At 37.8% G+C, this 17,194-nt stretch overlaps 1 protein-coding gene across 1 annotated transcript; it reads right to left on the bottom strand.

The window, feature by feature from the left end:
* Positions 1-10,027: 10,027 nt before the first annotated feature.
* LOC102968429 (olfactory receptor 1361-like) lies at positions 10,028-10,960 on the bottom strand. Its single transcript, XM_007094521.2, has one exon. It carries the CDS (start codon positions 10,958-10,960, stop codon positions 10,028-10,030), a length of 933 nt encoding a protein of 310 aa, XP_007094583.1.
* Between the last annotated feature and the right edge of the window lie 6,234 nt (positions 10,961-17,194).

The following is a 17,194-nucleotide window of genomic DNA, read 5'->3' as shown; positions in this document are numbered from 1 at the left end:
ATGGTTCTCACTGGCACAGAGCCCCAAGTGTGTCATCGTCCAAATTTGCTGCCATCTCTGGGGAATGGGGCTAACAAGGCAGTTCTTCCAATATTAGCGTCAGTGACTGCCTGTGGTTTGACATATGATCCTGGGAGAGTGGCCAGGACCTGAGAGATCAGCCTGGACATGAGGTTCTCTGACAAGGGCTCCAAAATTGGACTCTGAGAAGAAAGCCCACAAAAACTTAGATATGGTCAAGGCGTGGATGGGGTGTCTCACTACCCTGAATACTTAAAAATGTAGCCTCTTGTTTTATATTTCATTTAAATGGTACACTCTTATTCAAAAATATTTAGCAGTGAATGAAGTATCAGGTGAAAAATGAGAGTCTAGGAGTAATTGCTATTAATGTTTTGACATGTACCCATCCAAACACTTTCCTATGCACATATGTACAATTTTGTTTTTACAAAAATGAGATCATTTGTTCTTGAACTTTCTTTGTTTCTCTCATCAATATATCCTAGATGTTCTATGTCACCATCGGACCTACCTTGTTGTTATTTAAAAGACTTTTTAAATGTTTACTTTTGAGAGAGAGAGACAGGCAGAGTGTGAGCAGGGGAGGGGCAGAGAGAAAGGGAGACACAGAAGCAGAAGCAGGCTTCAGGCTCTGTGCTGACAGCACATGGGGCTCGAACCCACGGATTGCAAGATCATGACCTAAACCAAAGTTGGACACTTACTGATTGAGCCACCCAGGTACCCCATTACCTCGTTATTTTAAAAAAATATTTAATACATTATTAGATGGACCACAAATTATTGTAGTCTTTACTCATGCCATGTATCTCATTTTTGGGGGCACTATTAAAAAAGCAATGCCACATGGACATTCCTTTACAGATATCTTTGTGTACATATATTTTTCTAGAAATGGAAGTGCTCGATGAAAGTATATGTGAATTTTTAATTTCAGTTGGTACTATAAGATTGTCCTTCAAAAAGTTGCAGCCAATTTATACAGCCTCCAAGAGCATATGAAAGTGTCCTTTTCCACACAGCCTAACACACTGTATGCAAACTCTTTACTGTCTCCCAGTCTGATGATGGAAAAAGAAACAATACTTTATTGTAGCTTTACTTTTTATTTTTCTAATTTCTGAGGGAACTTTTTTTGTATTGTTTTTGACAGTTTTAGGGTTTCTCTTCTTTGAGTTTTCCAACTATATCCTTGCCCATTTTTTTCTCTGTGGTTGCTCTGAGTTTATTATGAATTTGTAGGGATTATAGTGTGCTTAAATATTGTTATGTTTTCCTTCTTGATCTAACTCATAACTCTCTAACTGTTCTTAGTGTGCAGCTTGGATAGATATTTTCCCTTTTATGTATGCTCTCTCCATTCTGGGAACAACACAAGTCATTCATTTCCCTAGAAACAGAAATGGGACATTCTTATCAGCTCTCATGTCAGCCTGTTCTCAAACATCTGAAATTCACATGGACACAGACATCATTGAATGCACATAGTTGGCAATCATAATAGGTAACATATGTTGAGTATATACTATGTGTCAGGCATTTAAAGTGCTCAGATGCAAGTGATGAATCACTAAATTCTATTCCTGAAATCATTATTACTGTATATGTTAACTAATTGGGATTTAAATTAAAAAAAAAAAAGGTTTATAGAATGGAAAACCAAATCAAACCAAACCAAAACAAAACAAAAAAACAAACAAAAAATAAAGTACTCAGATGCTTTTGTGTCAGTTAATCCTCTCAAGGGCCATATGAGTTACCTCGATGTTCATTGTGGCATTATTCACCATAGCCAAGATATGGAAACAACCTAAGTGTTGTCACCAGATGAAAGGGTAAAAAAAAAAAACATATGGTATCTATACACCCAATGGAATATTACTGAGCCATACAAAAGAAGGAAATCCTTCCATTTGTGACAACATGGATTAAGCTTGAGGGTATTACGCTGAGTGAAAAAAAGACAGAGAATACTACTACTATGTGATCTTGCTTATATACGGAATCTAAAAAAGCCAAACTCATAGAAACCAAGAGTAGATTGGTGGTTTCCAGGTGCTGTGGCAAGGGTGGTGGAGAGAAATGGGGAGAAGTTGGTCAAAATGTATACATTTCCAGTTATTAAGATGAGTAAGTTCTAGGGATATAATGTTCAGCATGGTGACTATAGCTAACAATACTGTATTGTTATTGTCATTGTATTGTTTAAAATATACAACAGTACACAAGAGTTGTTGTGTATTTTAAAGTTGCTAAAAGTGCAGATTTTAAGTATCCCCCCCCACACACACACACAAAAGGCAACTATATGAAATAGTGGATATATAAACCTTACTGTGGTAATCATTTCACAATATATATGTATACCAAGTTATCAAATTCTACACCTTAAACTTACACAGAGTTGTAGGTCAATTATATCTCAATGAGTCTGGAAAAAATAAACAATAAAAAAGCTTTTAATGGGAACAATTAAATTATGGTGTTTGGGCACAGATGTGTATGTGGTCAAATTAAAAGGGAAATCAAGGAAGTAATTAACATAAAAAGTAAGAATAGTGGTATTTTCATAGGAGAGAGAGAATAGCACTTTGAAAGAGGCACAAAGGCAATTTCTGGAAAGCTGGCAATGATCTATTTCCTGAACAGGCGGTAGATACCTATGGTTTGCCTTGTGAGAAATCATCAAAGTGTAAAAACAAAAATTAGAAATTAAAATAAATTTTTAAAAATTTCAAAAAAGTTTAAATAAACATTCCAAATAGAACTCACTCACTTATTCATTAATTTCTATATTTATTTCTTCACTCTTTTATTTAGCTAAATCCTATGGGATGCAGGAATGGAATAAGACAGAGCTCCTCCTTTCATAGAACTTAAAAGTGTAGAAGATGTTATATACTAGACTACAAGCGCCATGAAGTCAGGGGCAAGGTGTGCTTTGTTCTTCACCCAGTCCCAGTGTCAAATGGAGTGTCAGACACCTCATAGGAACTTAGTATATATTTGTAGAATGGGTGGAGGAATAAGTAAGTAATTTCTGAGGAAATTACTTATTGAAATACTATTGAGATAAGTGCATTGAAAGAGAAATGGGGATCAGTTCTAGCAGTTTTTTGATGGAATCTTTTGGGTTTTTCATATGGAGTATCATGTCGTCTGCAAAGAATGAAAATTTGACTTCCTCCTTGCCGATTTGGATGCCTTTTATTTCTTTGTGTTCTCTGATTGCAGAGGCTAAGACTTCCAATACTATGTTGAATAGCAGTGGCGAGAGTGGACATCCCTGTCATGTTCTTGACCTTAGGGGGAGCTCTCAGTTTTTCCCCACTGAGGATGATGTTAGCCGTGGGACTTTCATATATGGCTTTTATGATCTCGAGGTATTATCCTTCTACTTTCTTGAGGGTTTTTATCAAGAAAGGATGCTGTATTTTGTCAAATGCTTTCTCTGCATCTATTGAGAGAATCACGTGGTTCTTGTCCTTTCTTTTATTGATGTGATGTATCACATTGATTTGTAGATATTGAATCAGCCCTTCATCCCAGGTATAAATCCCATTTGATCATGGTGAATAATTATTGTAATGTGTTATTGGATCCGGTTGGCTAGTATCTTGTTGAGGATTTTTGCATCCATGTTCATCAGGGAAATTGGTGTGTAGTTCTCCTTTTTAGTGGGGTCTTTGACTGGTTTTGGAATCAAGGTAATGCTGGCTTCATAGAACGAGTTTGGAAGGTTTCCTTCCATTTCTATTTTTTGAACAGCTTCAAGAAAACAGGTATTAGTTCTTCCTTAAATGTTTGGTAGAATTCCCCTGGAAAGTCATCTGACCCTGGACTCTTGTTTTTTGGCAGATTTTTGATTACTAATTTGATTTCCTTACTGGTTATGGGTCTGTTCAAATTTTCTATTTTTTCCTGTTTCAGTTTTGGTAGTGTATATGTTTGTAGGAATTTGTCCATTTCTTCCAGATTGCCCATTTTATTGGCATATAATTGCTCATAATATTCTCTTGTTATTGTTTTTATTTCTGCTGTGTTGGTTGTGATCTCTCCTCTTTCATTCTTGATTTTTTTTATTTGGGTACTTTCTTTTTTCTTTTTGATCAAACTGGCTAGGTGTTTATCAATTTTGTTAATTCTTTTGGAGAACCAGCTTCTGGTTTCATTGATCTGTTCTACTGGTTTTTTTTTTTTTTTTTTTTTTTTAGTTTTGATAGCATTGATTTATGCTCTAATTGTTATTATTTTCTGTCTTCTGCTGGTTTGGGATTTTATTTGCTGTTATTTTTCCAGCTCCTGAAGGCATAAGGTTAGGCTGTGTATCTGAGACCTTTCTTCCTTCTTTAAGAAGGCCTGGATTGCTATATACTTCTCTCTTATGACCGCCTTTGCTGCATCCCAGAGGTTTTGGGCTGTGGTGTTATCATTTTTATTGGCTTCCATGTGCTTTTTAATTTCCTCTTTAACTTCTTGGTTGGCCCATTCGTTCTTTAGTAGGATATTCTTTAGTCTCCAAGTATTTGTTATCTTTCCAAATTTTTTCTTGTGGTTGATTGCGAGTTTCATAGCATTGTGGTCTGAAAATATACATGGTATGATCTCAATCTTTTTGTACTTGTTGAGGGATGATTTGTGTCCCAGTATGTGATCTATTCTAGAAAATGTTCCATGTGTACTGGAGAAGAATGCATATTTTGTTGCTTTAGGATGAAATGTTCTGAATGTATCTGTTAAGTTCATCTGGTCCAGTGTGTCATTCAAAGCCATTGTTTCCTTGTTGATTTTCTGTTTAGATGATCTGTCCATTGTTGTAAGTGGGGTGTTGAAGTCTCCTACTATTATGGTATTATTATCAATGAGTTTCTTTATGTTTGTGATTAATTGATTTATATATTTGGGTACTACCACATTTGGCACATAAATGTTTACAATTGTTAGGTCTTCTTGGTGGATAGACCCTTTAAATATGATATAATGCCCTTCTTCATCTCTTGTTACAGTCTTCATTTTAAAGTCTAGATTGTCTGATACAAGTATGGCTACTCCAGCTTTCTTTTGTTGACCTTTAACATGATAGATGGTTCTCCATCCCCTTACTTTCAATCTGAAGGTGTCTTTAGGTCTAAAATGGGTCTCTTGTAAACAGCATATAGATGGATCTTGTTTTATTATCCAGTCTGTTACCCTATGTCTTTTTTTAAATATTTATTTATTTTGGGGAGACAGAGCTAATGCAAGCAGGGGAGGGGCACACACACACACACACACACACACACACACACACACACAGAATCTGAAGCAGGCTCCAGGCTATGAGCTGTTAGCACAGAGCCTGATGCAGGGCTTGAACCCACGAAGTGTGGGATCATGACCTGGGCTGAAGTTGGATGCTTAACCGACTGAGCCACCCAGGCACCCCAACCCTATGTCTTTTTATTGGAGCATTTAGTCTATTGATGTTTAGAGTGAGTACTGACAAATATGAATTTATTGCCATTATGTTTCTTCTAGAGTTGGAGTTTCTGGTGGTGTTCTCTGGTCCTTTCTAGTCTTTATTGCTTTTGGTCTTTTTTTTTTCCTGTCTTTTCTCCTTTCAGAGAGTCCCCCTTAAAATTTGCAGGGCTGGTTTAGTGGTCACATACTCCTTTAATTTTTTGTTTTTCTGGGAAACTTTTTGTCTCTCCTTCTATTTTGAATGACAGCCTTGCTGGATAAAGAATTCTTGGCTGCATATTTTTCCAATTCAACACATTGAATATATCCTGCCACTCCTTTCTGGCCTGCCAAGTTTCTGTGGATAGGTCTGCTGCAAACCTCATCTGTCTTCCCTTGTAGGTTAAGGACTGTTTTTCCCTTGCTGCTTTCATGATTCTCTCTTTGCCTGAGTATTTTGTGAATTTGACTATAATATGCCTTGTTGATGGTCAGTTTTTGTTGAATCTAATGGGGGTCCTCTGTGCTTCTTGGAATTTGATGTCTGTGTCTTTCCCCAGGTTAGGAATGTTTCCCATTATGATTTGCTCACATAACTCTTTTACCCACTTTTCTCTCTCTTTCTCTTCTGGAACCCCTGTGATTCTGATGTTGTTCCTTTTTAATGAGTCACTGATTTCACTAATTCTTAAATCGTGCTCTTTCGCCGTAGTCTCCCTCATTTTTCTGCTTCATTATTCTCCATAAGTTTGTCCAATATATCACTGATTCGCTGGTCTGCCTCATCCATCCTTTCTGCTGTGGTATCCATTGAAGATGGATGCCATTTTTTATTTCATCCTGAGTAGCTTTTACTTCTTTTATCTCTGCAGAAAGGGATTTGAATCTATTTTCAACCCCAGTTAGTATTCTTATTATCGTGATTCTAAATTCTGGTTCAGACATCTTGCTTGTATCTGTGTTGACTAAGTCCCTGGCTGTCATTTCTTCCTGCTCCTTCTTTTGGGATGAATTCCTTGTTTCGTCATTTTGAAGGAAGAAAAGGAATTAATAAGGTAAAAAATAATTAAAATTAAAAAATTAAAAACAACACCCCCCATATAAAAATCAAATAAATGATGCTAGATCCTAGGTGTGTTTTGGTCTGGTTTTTGAAAGGAGCTTGATAGATTAGTGAAAAAAGGGGGAAAAAAGAAAAAACGAGAAAAGCAAGAAAAAGGAAAAAAGGAAAACATTTGAAAATTTTAAAAAATGAATACAATGAGATAGAATAAAACGAAATGATGGAAGTAAAAAAAAGAAATGAAAAAGAGAAAAAAAAAGAAAATTGTATAGATGGACCAGCGAACAGAGTGAAATACAATGGAAATTGCATTGTTTTTCCCTATAAGTCAAACTATGAAGCACTTTATAGTCCATAAACTAAGTAGGCAGAGAGACTTATGGTGTTCCTGAAGAGCAAGGTTGGCCCAATTGGGCGGGGCTTAGTGTAAAGGCTCCATTCTCCACTAGATGGCACTGCTTAGCTTACTGGGGTGGATTGCTGTGGCACTTGTAGGTGTGTATGCGCATGCACGGGAGGGGTGAAAATGGCATCACCCAGCTACCCAGTCTCTAGTATCAGAACTCTGTTCTCCCTGATCAGCAGTCGTGCACCTGTCCTTTGTCTCTGGCTTCCATCCACTCCCCGCTTTTACACTGTCCATGACCAAGCTGTCAGGTTGCCAGGTGGCACCTCCCTCCTGAGTTTTATCTCAGATGCAGCTGTGTTTCCCAACCCCTCACTTCTGAGGGATTGTGGCTTTGATTTGCTCAGATCTTCTGGGGGAGAGTCTCACCAAGCAACGGCTGGGTGCCAGCCACACCCAGGAACATTTGTGGGACTGTACTGCTGCTGATGCCCAGAGGCTACAACTGGGTGCCAGCCCACCCCAGAAAAAGTTCACATGATCGTGTAGCAGCAGCGTTTCAGGGATTATGGAAAATCACAACACACATCTGGCACCAGTCTTCACCCTTAACGACCTTGTTCCAGCACCAGTAAATGTGGTTGTTCTCCAGGGTCTGCTGGCACCTTTGCCTGTGTGTTGGGGGGAACACACGCCTCTACCAAATGTCCTCCCAGCAGGGGAACAGCCTCTTCCTGTGTGGCCCAAGGACCCCCACATCTCACTCAGCTCCTGGGGATTTGCCCTTCTCACCAGAGCACTGCCAGGTATGGAGCTGCGGAGTTTCAGACTCTGCACTCCCCCTGTTTGTAGAGTCTTAATGGAATTTAAGCCCTCTCATTTCTCCTTCCTCCTTTTTAGTTCAGTCCCTGTGGCTGTTTCCACTTTTCCACTTTCTCTCCAGCTGCTTTTGGGGGGGTGCTTTTCCCATATTCTCCCCCCATCTCAGTCCTCTCTCCACAAGCAAAAACAGCTCCCTGCCCTCTGTGGCTTCTCTCTCCCCCCATTCACCTCTCTGTGCCACATACCTGCTGAGTTCTGTGGTTCAGGTTGTGCAGATTGTTGTGTTAATCCTCAAATCAGTTTTCTAGCTGTGCAGGATGGTTTAGTGTTGCTCTGGCTGTATTTCATGGATGCGAGATGCAAAAAAAACCCAAAAAACTTCTATGCTGTTCTGCCATCTTGGCTCCTCCCCCCAGAGCAACAACTATTATAAAGTATATGATTCAATTGGCTGACTGATTAATCAGCAGGGGAGGGGTCAAGCTGACAAGACCTACAACAATGCCAAAAGCAGCTATGAAAACAGCAGCAGCTGTGTGACAACAGGGGCAACAGCTATTTTTTGAGTCTCTTCTGTCTGTTAGATATCATGCTAAGCACTTTAATTACATTTTTTCATTTATTTGCTATTTTTCAAAATTATAAAAACTCATATTATTACCTCATTATTTCAAACAAGGAGATCCAGAGGTGTTAAATAACTTACTGTAGACTCACCCAGCTCCTACGTGCTGGGGCTATGATTTTCAGATTGTTGGAGGTGTTTGGGGGAGCCCAATAAATGGGCTACTACTTTCCCAGTTGAGTTCTAAATCAATTAATGAATAAGACAAGGACAAAGAACAGACAGGAGCCAAATCACCACTTTACTACAGATGATGTCTAGGTTGAAGACATGACTTGAGGTGAGAATCTGCATGCTTTTCTGGCCAACTCCAGAAGCAGGTATTGCTGGATTAGGGAGAATTCCCAGGTGTATAAGTGGCTGCTTTGCTCTTAGAGATACATAGCAGAGCGCATGCTCCCTGTAAACAGGGCTGGTTCTCAATAAGAAACAGGGATGGTCTGAACTGAGTGTGCCCAAATTTATGTTCTGGGGAAGGATGAATAAAGGAAGAAACTGGGCAGTTGTTGTGCAAATTGAATCTCATCCACATGGAGGTACAGATCAAGCCAGGTGAAGAAATATTCCTCCCAACACTAGTGCACCGTTCCGTGTATATTAAGTCAACCTTTGGTAATCCTAGTGAAGCAAATAGGAATTACATAATTACTGGAAGAATTCTCCTTAATTCATTTTCCACCTCCATCTTCAAAGACCTCCCAAATATTTACCCGAGAAAGCAGTTATCTAGAAGATCCTTCATAAATGACATGAAGATTGGAAACAGGGCTTCCAGAGTGTGAATGATTGAAGGTTGTCCTAACAGACAGAGGGAGGTCCTAAGATTGATCAAGGTAAATAAAAGAACTGAAGATTTAGATTCCATAAACATTTATTGAGTATTTACTGTGATCCAAGTAAGCTTATGTATTATTTATTATTTGTTACTCTTATGATATAGGTGTTTTACCAGCTTTAAAGATAAGAAAACCAGAACTCAAAGAGGAAGAATGTTCCCCAAGTTACAGAGTGTGAAAGTGGAGGACTTTTGGTCCTGACTAGAAACTTCTGACTTCAGATCTTTAGTTCTTGTCACAATAACATTAAATATTATTGGAGGTGGAGTATATGCCTGTAGAGTCTTAGACCAACACAATTCAATCACTTTATTTTATCAGAGACATCAAGCGATTATCCAGCTGTCACACAGTTCATTTATGGCAAAGCCATCCTTGGAACCCAGGACTTAAACTAACGCCCCATTATGGCATTTCTATAGAACACTGTCTGTTTAAATATAAAGTACCAGATTATTTCCTTTGTATTTCTTGTTACCAGAAATAATGAATCCTATATTCTTGAGCTAAAGGGGTCTTCCATAGTTCTAAGTTGAACTAAACAAAATTTTGGGCTTTCAGTCTCATTTTATAAGTGTGCAAGTCCCTCCACCCACAGGCTTCTCTTAGCCACCAGTAAAAATAACAAGAGCCATTTTGATAGTGGATAATAAGCTTCTCAGAGACTGGGAACTTCACAAAGATGATCTAAGGTTACTGATATCACTGGTCCCTCCCTGTCCTCAGTGTTAATCAGTACTTTGAAATATAAACATAAGAAACAAAGAAGTTTCAGGTTCAGGGAAGCTACAGTGGTTAGACTCTCAGGCGGCCAATTTCAACTCCCAGTTCTGAGTCTTGGATTCAGGACCCTGAGATCCTGAGAAAGAATGTTAGAGTGTTTTTCTTCTGAGTAGTTTTCCTAGAGCCCCCTTCATATCCCTGTTTCTTAGGCTGTAGATGAAGGGGTTCAGCATGGGGGTCACCACTGTGTACATTATTGAGAAGACTCTATTCTTTCCACCTGAGGGGGATGATGGAGGACATAAATAGACACCAATAGCTGTGCTATAAAACAGAGAGACCACAGAGAGGTGGGAGGTGCAGTTGGAGAAGGCCCTTTGCTTACCCTTTGGGGAACTGATTCTTAGGATAGCCAATGCAATATAAAAGTAAGATGTAAGGATGCAGATGAAGGGTCCAATTAGCAATGTTCCTGCCACAAGGATGAGCACCAGGTCATTGACATAAGTACTGGAGCAGGCCAGATTCAGGAGTGGGACAAGATCACAGAAGAAATGGGGGATGATATTGGGGCCGCAGAAAGAAAGCCTAGTTACCAGGAAGGTATGCACTAGGGCGTGGAAGGTAGTGACCACCCATGACCCAGCCACTAATAGGACACAGCGTTGGTAGTTCATGATCATGGCATAATGGAGGGGGTGGCTGATGGCCATATAGCGGTCAAGTGCCATCACAGCCAGGAGAAAGTTGTCCAGATCTGCAAATAGGCCAAAGAAATAAAGCTGTGTCAGACACCCGCCATAAGAAATCCTTTTACTTCCTGAGCCAATATTATCTAGCATCTTGGGAATTACTGTAGAGATGAAACCAATGTCAGAAAAGGACAGGTTGGCTAGAAAGAGGTACATGGGGGTGTGGAGGTGGAGGTCTGAGGCAATGGCCAGGATGATGAGCAGATTCCCCACCATGGTGACCAGGTACATGCCCAGGAAGAGTCCAAATAGGAGAGGTTGCTGCTGTGGCCACTCAGAGAGGCCCATGAGAAGAAATTCATAGATGTTGGTATGGTTTCTTCTATTCATGTCTGGAATTCTGTATGAAACAAATTTTATTATAAATAGCAAAAAAGTAAAATAATGCTGTAGAAAGTATTTCATATTCCTATTAGAAAAATCATGTGGTTTAGACAATTCTGTTTTGGCAAAGCTCGAATTTATAATTATGCATGTTAAAAAGATAGTTTGGATCAAACTATTTGTAAATTTACAGATTGGTGAGAGCACTTGACCAGCTATCCAGGGCACCCTTCAAACTATTCCAGCAGTCTCCATGAAACATGGTTGTACAATGTGGAAAAAAAAGTGTGCTCTGATTACACAGATCCCATCAGCATATACTATTTTTCTCATTGAAGAATAATATAATATAATTAAGTAAATAATGTTTTACTTACATTTAAAAGTTAATTAAAATGAAATGAAATCAATTAATATTATATATAATAATTATAATTATAAATAAGTATATAATCAATTTAAGATTTTTTAAAGGTAAAATTTCAGAACAGCATGTATATTTATAATTCTATCTTAGTTAAAATTAAAACATAAATGTCTTATGTTTTAGTTTATTCAATTCAGGCCCTTTTTAAAGTTCCCAGCTTTAAAAACATTTTTTTTTAATGTTTATTCAACTTTGAGAGACAGAGAGACAGAGAGAGAGAGAACATGAGTGAGGGAGGGACAGAAAGAGAGGGAGACACAGAATCTGAAGCAGGCTCCAGGCTCTGAGCTGTCAGCACAGAGCCCGACACAGGGTTCAGGCTCACAAACCACGAGATCATGACCTGAACCGAAGCTGGATGCTTAACTGACTGAATCACCCAGGCACACCTAAAGTTCCCAGCTTTTTTTTTTACAGAAGAGGCTGTAGAAGTGCATTCTGTTCCAATTCCCCCCAGCATGTCCAGGAACTATTTGTCCCTTTCCTCTGAAACCTTGATGTCCCTCACTTACCGATTTTTTTTTTGCTGTAAGTAAGCCTCTTATATTTGTTTTGGTTTTTTTTTTTTTTTTTGGATTCATATATGGCAAACCTAATTGGAAAGAGTCAAATCCTTAGTTTGCACCCCACCCCAAACTACACCTCAGTTTGTTTCTCGCAGAGTTCTGTGAAGAGAGTATCTTGATTTGAGACTTGAATATCTTTCTGTTCCACAGCAGCCACAGTGAGGCTACACGAGGAATCTCATTACTAGATAATTATGGGTTTTGAATTTATCCAATCCATACTCCTGTCTCTAACTCAATGAAAAAGTCAGTCTAACAATAGCTAACACTGGCTGAGCACTAGCCATGTGCCAGCCACTGGATTTTCTTGTGGTAACCCTGTTCAGTGACGCTATGCTTATCTTTATTTTAAAGATGTAGAAACTGAGGTCAGGAGGATGAAGAAAATTGCCAAAGCTACACATTTAGGGTGTGATGTAAAGTTTATCTGAGTCAAAAGTCTAAGTTCTTAGTTCTGCTATGCTGCTTTTCAGGGTTTACTAAATCACTTTCTGACTCTTGTTCAGCTTCCTGCATATTTTCATGAGAAAATGCACCATTAGGGACTTAACAAATAAACTCCTTCATTTATTCATTTCACTTTATCAAGATAAAGTTGGCAGATGAAAACTGTATATATGTAAGGTGTACAGTGTGATGTTTTAATATACATATACATTGTAAAATGATTACTACAATCAAGTTAATTCACATATCTATCACCTTAGAGAATGTAAATATCCATTCAATTTGGTAGCTACAGTTTTCATGACAAATGAAGATATTGATATTTTTGGCTTATGCATCAGTCTCTTGTGAGTGTGACTGGTGTGAGTCAGTCCATTTTAATTTAACCCAATGCTTGGATATGATCCAGTTTCTATACATGCAAAGCTAACGACCTCAGACCATGATTATCACTCTGAGAAGCTCAGATTCTTTTCTTTCTGGTGTCTCTGTCTTTTACCACCAACTGCAACCAAGTTGATTCAAGAGCTTAGCAAATAGAAGGAAGTACAGTGATATAATTTGTTGTATTCATTTAGTCATATCACCTTTCTAGTCAGAATTAGAAAATGAATATTTATTCCAATTTTTCACTTGCAAAGGTAATCAACCTTTAGGAGCATACAGCCCATCATAAACAGCTCCATTGATTCCAAATGAAAAACAAAAATAAATGAATATTTTCAGACTTCTTCTGATATTCTGGGCGAATAAACTAATAGAACTTAAAACAAATGACTTTTGGGGAAAAGATACATCCTCTGGTTTTGACTTTATTATGACAGATGGTCTAACACCCTGGCTAGTGGTCCAGGCTGTAGGAGAGTGTCATACCCATGTGGGGGCATTTCCTGTACTTCTGAAAATGGAATCCCTACTATATCTATGCACTTAAAACTGCTACAGTAGACTCATTTATTTGTCTCCAGGGAAAGTATTTAGGCTGCATAGTGTAAACGAAAAGAAACATTTTGTTGGTACAAAGGAAATTTTGACTCACCTTCTGTATCAAACCCAATAATGAGGCTTTGAGTAGTTCATTTAACCTCTTGGACTTTAGTTTCCCCCTCTGTGAAGAAGGATAACTGAATTATGTCATAGGCTGTTGTGAGTCTCCTTATTACCATCAGGACAACATCCAGGCTTTTTCTTATCATGACATAATTAGCCCTTCCTGAGTCTGTCTCCATCTGTCTGTCCAGTGACACTTCCCTGTCATGCTATGCCACCCCAGGCTCACCTATGAAACTGCCCACAGCCCTCAAACAACTCACATGTCCTGCCTGCATGCCTTTGCTATTTAGCCATTTCACCTTCTTGGATGCCTCCCCCTCCTCTCTACCTGGTGATAGCTCAGGTGTTCAGCACTACAATTGATACCAGAAACAGGGTTCCTCAAACAATTTCCAAAGGACTAATCTGCTTCCCTTAACTGACTAGAAAAGGGGAGGTATGGTCAATGACTTACTCTCAGTCTTGAGTTGGGCCCAGAAGAGCTCTTCATTTTTTCATGTTAAGGTCAAGATTTGTCTCTTCTGATCTGGGATCTTACTTATCAAGAGTGGAGAAGCCATATTTGATGGCAGAAGAAAAGACATCTTCCCCTATGTTTAAGGCATAAGTGGCTCCTGGGACATGGACCCCTCATCTACTCCAAGGATGGAGAAATGAGAGCAGGCCATCCTTGATCCTAAGTCAGCCAAACTGACTAGAAACCCAGAAAAAAAAGAAGCTACCCACCTGCAGTTTCTAAAATAATCCCTAGAGCTCCCTACTGGAAGTTGCTGAGACACCTGGGAACACCAGTCTCTGAAGTATTCATTGTCGGAAAAAATTTGGTCTGTTGCCCAGTCCTCAAACTTGAAATGAACTTCTCTGTGACTTTGTGAAGTTCAGTTATTCTCTCTGGACTTTGATTTTCTAAGGTAAATAAGTCAGAAAACAAAATTCTCACAATAAAAATCTTAGAGTTAACATTTTTACCATTTGAAGTGATAACTCATTATGATTTTAATTTGCATTTCCCCAATTCTTAATAATGTTGAGCACATTTTCATGTATTATTGACCAGTCTTAGATCTTTTTATGAAGAATCTGCCCATTTTTATTGGGTTGTCTTTTGATAATGATTTGTAGGAATTTTAATTCTGATTTGTAATGGATATACTTTCTCATTTTTCCTTTAGTTTAAACCTTTAAAAAACCCAAATTTTATCAAGATATTTAATCATCCTTAATTTCCAAACATCTTGCAACATTTCCTAAAAATGTTTATTTTTTAATTTGAATGTTTCCTCCACAAAGCTCTGTGTGGCAAACCTTCTGAGGCTTTATATATCTATGAATATTTGTAATATATCTCTACATTTGAGTGGTACCTTTGCTTGATATAAAATATTGATTTTAAAACCATATTCCTTCTATGCATTAAAAATATTTCATTGTCTATTTACATCCAGGATAGCTATTAAGAAGTCTGATGTGAGTAGGATTACTGTTTTTGTGTAGGCAAACTTCCCTTTCTGTCAGAATTTTCTCTTTGATTTTGAAATTTATTAAATTTACGGAGGTGTAAGCCTTTTATTTTCTCTCCTTTTTGTCACTCTATAGAGTTTTGAAATATGAAGTCATTTATATTTGAATAATTTGTCTCCATTATTTTTCTAAATATTTCTTCTCAATTTTATTTCTTATTCTTCTGGGACTCATACATAATATGAATTATATAATATGTATAATATATATGTTATATATAATTAATTAAACAGATGCATGAAGATCTTAAGTTGCCTAGCATACATTCTATACATAGAAAGCATTCAAAATTGTGAAAAATTTAAAAAGTATTATGAATATTGAATTAATGAATATGAATATTTATTATATTATATTATGAATTCATATTACGTATATAGTAGTTTCAAGTTTTTATTTAAATTCCAGTTAGTTAACATACAGCGTAATATTAATTTCAGGAGTAGAATTTAGTGTTTCATCACTTACTTAAAACACCCAGGGTTCATTACAAGTGCCCCTTTTAATGCCCATTAGCCATTTAACCAATTCCCCACTCACCTCCCTTCCAGCAACCCTCAGTTTGTTCTGTATAGTCAAGAGTCTGTTGTATGGTTTGGCTCTTTCTTTTTTTCATTAATCCTTCTTTTATTTTGCTTAGGGGATAAATTACATTATTTGATTACTTCTTATTGTGCTAAAATACACATAACATAAAATTTACCATTTTAATCATTTTATTTTTAAAATGTTATTTATTTGTTTGTTTAAATATAATTTATTGTCAAATTGGCTAACATACAGTGTATAAAGTGTGCTCTAGGTTTTTGGGGTAGATTCCCATGGTTCATCGCTTACACACAACACCCAGTGCTCATCCCAACAAGTGCCCTCCTCAATGCCCATCTTCCCCTCTCCCCCACCCCCACATCCACCCTCAGTTTGTTCTCTGTATTTAAGAGTCTCTTATGGCTTGCCTCCCTCTCTCTGTGTTTGTAACTATTTTTTCCCCTTCCCTTCCCCCATGATCTCTGTTAAGTTTCTCAAGATCCACATATGAGTGAAAACATATGATATCTGTCCTTCTCTGACTGACTTACTTCATTCAGCATTATACCTTCCAGTTCCATCAATGCTGCTGCAAATGGCATGATTTTATTCTTTCTCATTGCCAAGTAGTATTCCATTGTATATACAAACCACATCTTTATCCATTCGTCAGTTGGTGGACATTTAGGCTCTTTCCATAATTTGGCTATTGTTGAAAGCGCTGCTATAAACATTGGGGTACTGTGTCCCTATGAATCAGCTCTCCTGTGTCTATTGGATAACCATTTTAAAGTGCACAATTTAGTGGCATTAAGTATATTTACAGCGTTGTGCAACCATCATCTCTATCTAGGCTTTACCTAGATAGATTGTTCAGGAACAATATCACTTCTCTTCAAGGTTTACTGAAGGTTCTAGTCAGGGCAGTCAAGAAAGAAAATAAAATAATAGGCATCTAGATTGGAAAGGAAGGAGCAAAACTGTATTTATTTTCTGATGATTTTGTATATACAGTTAACCCTTGAACAACACAAGTTTGAGCTGCATGGGTCCACTTGTATGTGGATTTTTTTTTTTTTGTAAGTACAACATGGTACTATAAATGTATTTTCTCTTCCTTATGATTTTCTTAACATTTTTTCTCTCTAGCTTACATTATTGTAAGAATACACTATATAATACATATACAAAATACGTTTAAATTTTTTTTAATGTTTATTATTTTTGAGAGAGAGAGACAGAGAGACAGAGAGACAGAGAGCAAGCAGAAGGGGGGTAGAGAGAGAGGCAGACACAGAATCCAAAGCAGGCTCCAGACTCACGAGCTGTCAGTGACAGAGCCTGGAGCCAGGCTCGAACTCATGAACTGCGAGATCATGACCTGAGCCAAAGTCAGACGCTTAACCCACTGAGCTACCCAGATGCCCCCAAAATACGTTTTAATCAACTGTTTATGTCATTGGTAACAGTAACAATAACCTAAGCCTGACAATAGGCTATTAGTATGTTAAGTTTTGGGGGAATCAAAAGTTATACATGGATTTTCAACTGCATGTGTGTGGGGCGTCAGTGCCCCCTAACATCTACATTGTTCAAGGATCCACTGTAAAAGATACTAAGGAATAAAAAAATAAACTACTAGAATGAACAAATGGGTTCAAAGATGGCAAAGTACAAGGTCAATACACAAAAATCAAT

The sequence above is a fragment of the Panthera tigris genome, chromosome D4 (genome assembly GCF_018350195.1).
Source record: "Panthera tigris isolate Pti1 chromosome D4, P.tigris_Pti1_mat1.1, whole genome shotgun sequence".
Taxonomy (NCBI): Eukaryota; Metazoa; Chordata; class Mammalia; order Carnivora; family Felidae; genus Panthera; species Panthera tigris.
Note: the sequence above shows the minus strand (reverse complement) of the source record. Positions and strands in the feature narration are given on the sequence as shown.

Bases quoted from the DNA above. Each gene is read 5' to 3' on its own strand.
- LOC102968429 (XM_007094521.2), bottom strand. From the start codon at position 10,960: ATGAATAGAAGAAACCATACCAACATCTATGAATTTCTTCTCATGGGC.